General features: G+C 43.5%; 1 protein-coding gene across 1 annotated transcript in view; it reads left to right on the forward strand.

Annotated features, from left to right (window-relative positions):
• LOC126417034 (uncharacterized) overlaps positions 1-5,328 on the forward strand; it is a 697,139-nt gene extending 691,811 nt beyond the window's left edge. Inside the window, exon 5 of the mRNA XM_050084926.1 lies at positions 4,966-5,328. Coding sequence (XP_049940883.1) covers positions 4,966-5,328 — 363 coding nt within the window. The remainder of the gene's footprint in view (positions 1-4,965) is intronic.
• Positions 5,329-6,103: the final 775 nt, after the last annotated feature.

Below are 6,103 nucleotides of genomic sequence, written 5' to 3' on the forward strand. Positions count from 1 at the left end.
TGCGCTCTCTGAGAAATTGCGCAAACCTTCAGTACACGAAGCACTGAGCCGCAGCGGTCGTACTCGTCGTACGTACGTGCACGGAAAACTTTGAAATTCTATGATTGATATCAACTGTGCTACCGTTATTAATGTGCACTGAAGTAGTAGTTTATGTCTCATAAAACAAAAATCATAGAATTGTTGTTTAAAGCAAAGCACAGAATTCGCATGAAACAGAAGCTTTATTCTTACAAAATAAACTACCTTGTACATTCGGCATGTATGCGTGCATGCTTAAACGTAAAAGACAAGAAACTGCGTACATGCGTTTACTTACTGAAGAAAGAAAGGAAACAAAAGTTGTTCAGCAGAAGGCATTTTTACATCCAATTGCTGCACTGTCGTCGATTTTTGTTTAGAAATATGATTTTATTAACCAATTAGCCTTTTAGTCTGCTTCTTTGTTTGTTTATAAGTAGTCCTGTTTTCGAAAGTTGTCTTTCACTAGGAACAGAAGTTGCAGGTATTGCAAGATATTTTTTTGCCACGACAGCTAGACCTGGGTAACGGTTTTCATTTTTTTTCAGTAATGTAAAAGATTATCCGATCATTGTAGGTACGGTTCTTCTAAATATCGTTGTTTCTCCAGGTCTATGCTATAGTGTCGTTAGCAGCCGAATGAGTATATCGTACGGTCTCTACCACGTTTGTGCACTCTGCAATTAGGCTTGCAACTGCATGTCTTGAATGAATGGGATTCGTAAATGGTAACGTTTTGAATCTTGGGTCGAGAACTGTGGCAACGGCATGTACTTTGTTTCTATTAATCCTAGCCGGGCTATTAGTGAGTCGTGCAGATGTTGCTGTAGCTCTTGCGCTGTCGTGGCAGCCCACTTCCCATTGCATACTGTTAGGATTAGCTGTCTGATTATTGGAATATCTTTCGAAAGAGAGGTATAGTTTTCAGTTGAGATTCCATTTTTTACCACTTCAAGGCTCCAGTACACATAAAGTTCGCTCAAAATTCGCCACTCGTCAGCTGTGAGGCTCTCTACACCTGAATACAAAAATGATAAACTGGTTGCAAGGCATTCCTTTTGCTCCATTAGACGTTGTAGCATATAAAACGTACTGTTCCATCGGGTTTTGGTTTCCCGATTCAATTTATGAACAGGTTTTTTCATTAGATCCGGGATCTCATGGAGTTTTTCATTAGCATTGCAACTTGTTTTAAAATAGCTGACAATTTTTCTGGCCTTTTTCCGTATTATGCAGAGCTCACTGTTGCTGTTCAAAGAACTTTTCACCCCTAAATTGATGGTGTGTGCTAAAAAAGGCACATGTTGCATATCTATGTTGCCACTGTGAATAAGTTGTTCGGCTGCCGTCATGTTACTGGCATTGTCAGTTGTGATGCTTACAACTTTGTTTTCAGTGTTCCATTTTGAAATCACGTTATCTTACGCCTCACTAATATTTAGCGCTGTAAGCTTTCCCGGGAAACGGAATGTCTCGAGAGCTAAAGCTTTAAGGCATCGATTAGTGTTAATGAAATGACCAGTTACAGCAATATATGCCTCACTATTGAGTGAGGTCCAGATATCGGTCGTTAAAGAAACACAAGTAGAGTCTTCCGCGGCCAAGTTTACAGCCCCTTTCTGTTTATGGTAATCATCCTCAGTCATGAGGTGCCACTTTTTTCGATTTTGTATCGAGTATTGTGCGTCCAACATTGAAACAAAACGTCGAAAACCAGTGTCCTCGACGATTGAAAGCGGTTGAAAATCGTCTGTTATTATGGCCACAAGTGCTTCATCTAGCTGTTGTTGTCGTTTACTTCCTTCTATCAAGAGAAACGGAGTACGATTAAAAAATAAAAATTTTCTTAAGCGTGGCGGAACGATTTGGACACTGTCCGAACTTTTGCACGGAATTCACCTTTTGTACCATACATACCTGGATATTTTGTCTGCCTCGCAATATTGGAAGAATGAACATCTGTATCCACGGACGTCGCTGTTTTATTCCTCGATAAATTGTGCAGTTTAAGATGTCTAATCATGTCCGTTGTATTTTTTGATACATTACGGAGATTTTTACTACAAATGTTGCAAGTAACGTTATCTCCATCCTCCGTAAAGTATTTCCAGCACCATGATGTTCGTTTTCGAGTGTCTATATTGATTTGAATAACAACTTTACTCGAATGAAACCTGAGACATACTAGTTACGAGCACAGCGAGCAGCGAGCGTGTTTGTCTAGCGGCGGCATTCAATTCCTAAAACAACAGCGGCGCGGCGTATGTTCTCGCAGCCAACTGGCGCGCAGCGGCACACGTCGCCGAGCCGTTTCTCGTGAGTTTCTCGAGAATCGCTTCAGAACTAGAGGCTCGAGGAATTCTCGGTGCACTCGAGTCGCCCGCGCCTCGCCATCCCATCACTGAGCTGCACATTGGAATGGTTTTTTGTTCAGATAATGATTTTTAGAAACAGCATTTAGAGTGAAACGACAGATACAATAAGGCAGGTATGGCAGAAACATGTATTAGGTATCTCAGATTGAAGGAATGAACTTCCATCTATGGATTGACAGTTGCTTTCAGTATGGTAATCATATTACGATATTTGTCAATTTGATGTACTACCTAACATCGTGAGGAGGAGCTGTAGTCATACCCTCTTCAGTGATACCGAATCAGAAATCACAAAACTTGTGTAATCCCTTAGGGTGCTATTCTCGTACGTCGCTATCGGTGTACGAGGCCAGGGCACCATTCAGTAGACTCGCATTCGGAAGGACGACGGTTCAATCCCGCGTCCGGCGATCCTGATTTAGGTTTTCTGTGATTTCCCTAAATCGCTCCAGGCAAATGCCGGGATGGTTCCGTTCAAAGGGCACGGCCGACTTCCTTCCCCGTCCTTCCCTAATCCGTTGAGACCGATGACCTCGCTGTCTGGTCTCCTTCCCCAAAACAACCAACCAACCAACCAACCACCATTCAGTAGACGTTTCTGTGGGAACTATGCACCAGCTAAGTTCCGTAAAGCCAAGCTGTGGAAGGGTACTGTGAAAGAATCTAGTTATATCGACCGGTAGTGGTCTACGAAAATTGTGTAAAGAAATCAGGTTGCATATATAAGTGTGGGAGTGAAGGAGTACAGGAAGGAAAGGGATGAAGAGATGTACGAATGTGAGAGACGGTGTATTAGAGGAATGAGTGATGAAGATGCAGGAAGATGGCAGAGGGCGTGGGATCGTATCCCAGTTACCCTATCCATAGTTTCACTTTCTGAATTACTACACCACCTCGCTCTTTTGAAAGTCTTGTGGGATTTCAGAAGTTCTCACACTACCTTCATTCATATTCAAATGTTTCCACTCCCTTCTAAGCGGACAGCACCGTTTGTCTCATCTTGCGCTCATTGTTACTCACACTGGGTTCGATCTTTCACTTTGAAGCAAAATGTGAACAGTTTTGAAATTTTTGGGAAAATTAACATTGCGGTTCGAACTTGGAACCCTGCCCTTGCAAGCAATGGTTCTTCCATCTGGACTGAAGAGAAACCTCACGATGCACTCAGTAGCTTCAGTCGGTAACAATCGCATGCACAGAAATGTCAGTTAAAGCAGCCCAGCAGGGGTGCGATGACATTAGTAGGCGTGACGGACACAAGCCTAATTCGGAACTGACTCAGTTTCAAAATGGAGAACATTTCGCGCAGTTATGCTGGGAGGACATTTCGAGGTTGTTTCGAAAATTGATTATTCACGCTTCAACGGAGACAAAACTCCGGTTTGAATCTCGGTCTGAACGATAATCTGTCGCGAAATTTCAGAGCAGCGCAGTGACCGCTGCTGAATGAAAGATTCATCATCACCATGACCACCACAACCAGCACCAACACCGTCATCATTGTCATCGTCTTGAAGGATTAAGCCTTTTGGCCTGTACCTGCTCAGTATTGTTCACGCCATCTCTTTAAGGCACGTACAACATTCCTCTTGCCGATTGTTCCTCTTGTCGGTTGGGTGATATTGCATTGCAGCTTTAGTTATCATTAGACATATGTCAGACATCGTCTTTCCACATCAGTCGGTTCTTGTGTGTTATATTTGTAAAGGGTACAACATTTAGTTCTAGTCTAATATCAGTTTTTCTTTAGCGGCCCAACTATGACTATTCAGCTAAAAGCGGAGGAACATTGATGATTCGATTCGTAATAATTGATCAGATGTTAGGGTCCAAAATTCGCTACCATACAATAGCGAAGACCACGATATTATTTTGTAGAGATTAATTAGTGTTTCCTTCCGTACGTTATGTTTTAGTGTATGTTTTAGTTTTACAGAAATGTATGAACGTGTCTAATTTTAGCTCTACATCAACCGATTTTAAAATTTCTCTCTTGTTATGGTTCATATGGGTTTCAATGCTTTACACGTCATCACTTTTGCTTTATTTATCGAAATTCTCGTTACTTATATGGCGGTAATTTGACTCATTTTATTTACTTCAATTTCAACCACTTCTTTGGATTCACCTAAATCTGATCATCAGCATATAGCATCTTCATAAAATTAAAATCACAATATGTTAAGGGGCCATTCAATAAAATCAACCATTTATGAAAGGCTCGGTCAATATAACCACTGAAAAGTGTGTGGAACAGGGGGCAGCCTTGTCTCTCTGGAAACAACTGTAGGCTAAGGGTAAGTCTTTCTTTCGGTGGTCACCTTCCTTGCCAGTGTGCTGATGCATGAGTGTGTGAAACAGACGACCTGTGAAATTTGGAAAGTAGGACAGAGGTTATGGTCCTGAATAATGCTTGCATAGCTCAGCCGGAAGAGCATTATCCACTAAAAACAAATATCAGCTTCGAGTCCCTGTCTGGCGCACAGTTTTATTCTGCCGCGAAGTACCATCATTAATACTGATAGATGACTGCCATCACGCATTGATAAAATTGTCTTTTCATCCACAGGCGAACTCGACGCTGCTACGAGGGCCATACATTCTGGTGTCGAGCGACAACTCTGTTCTGGACGGTGAAGACACGGGCCTGGAGACGTCGGTGCTGGGTCTGGAGTTCAAAGTGAGGCCGCGGCACTTCCGGCGCGGCGACATGAAGCTCAAGTGCCTGGCGACGGTGGCGACCGTCTACTGGCGCACCAATGAGGAGAGCGTCGAGAGCGACCGCCTGCAGAAGGCGCCCGTGCTCGAGAGCAGAGCCACGCGGCCGCCCAGCGTGTCGCGCGCGGACATGGTGCAAGGTGCGTCTCCAGCCAGAATCCCTTGTAGGGTGAGGGCGAGTGGCGCGCGTGATGTGTATGACAGAGAGAGCTAGAGAGAGAGAGAGAGAGAGAGAGAGATAGGGATAGAGAGAGAGAGAGAGAGAGAGAGAGTAGGGGGAGGAGAGGACCGAAAAGCAGGGGGAGTGTAAAATACCAAAGGGAGATAGAGGGATTAATGGGCGAGAAGCAGAGACGAAGCGTGATGAGGAGAGTGATTAGATTAGGGGACTGAAATGAATGATGAAAACGAAGGAGCGAACGAGATGAGGAAGAAGCAATAGAAATAGTGATGGGAATGCTGAGAAATTGAAGAGGTGGTAGACATGACAAGAGAAGGAGGGAGAAGGAGATTGGTGAGTAACGTCAAAAGCTCGGATTAGGGAATGATGGGGAAGGAAATCAGCCGTGCCCTTTCATAGGAACCATGCCAGCATTTGCCTAAAGCGTTTTAGGGAAATCACGACATGACAGGAAAGCAAAGAGGAGTGGAGGAAAAGAAGATAGGATGGTGTTGTGGACAGAGTAACGCAAAAGAAAGACAGATATGCATAGAAAATTATATTAAAATCAATGCGACACATCAAAGGAGGCAGTCGTTTCTAATCATAGCAGCAAAGACCCGGCATTGATGGTGTTGCTGGTTGCTGAACGGTGACGACGAGGTGGGAGGAGAGGCAGGGTGTAGGATAGTGGTTCCCAACCTCTTTGAGAAAATTACCACTGAACGAAATCGTATAGAAACCTATACCCTCAATAGAGTTTAGTGATAACTAAATTTGAGAGTGGAAAAAACAACAAGACGCAGTCACGAACGAGCAGGGGAAAAGT

This window comes from Schistocerca serialis, chromosome 8, assembly GCF_023864345.2.
Source record: "Schistocerca serialis cubense isolate TAMUIC-IGC-003099 chromosome 8, iqSchSeri2.2, whole genome shotgun sequence".
Taxonomy (NCBI): Eukaryota; Metazoa; Arthropoda; class Insecta; order Orthoptera; family Acrididae; genus Schistocerca; species Schistocerca serialis.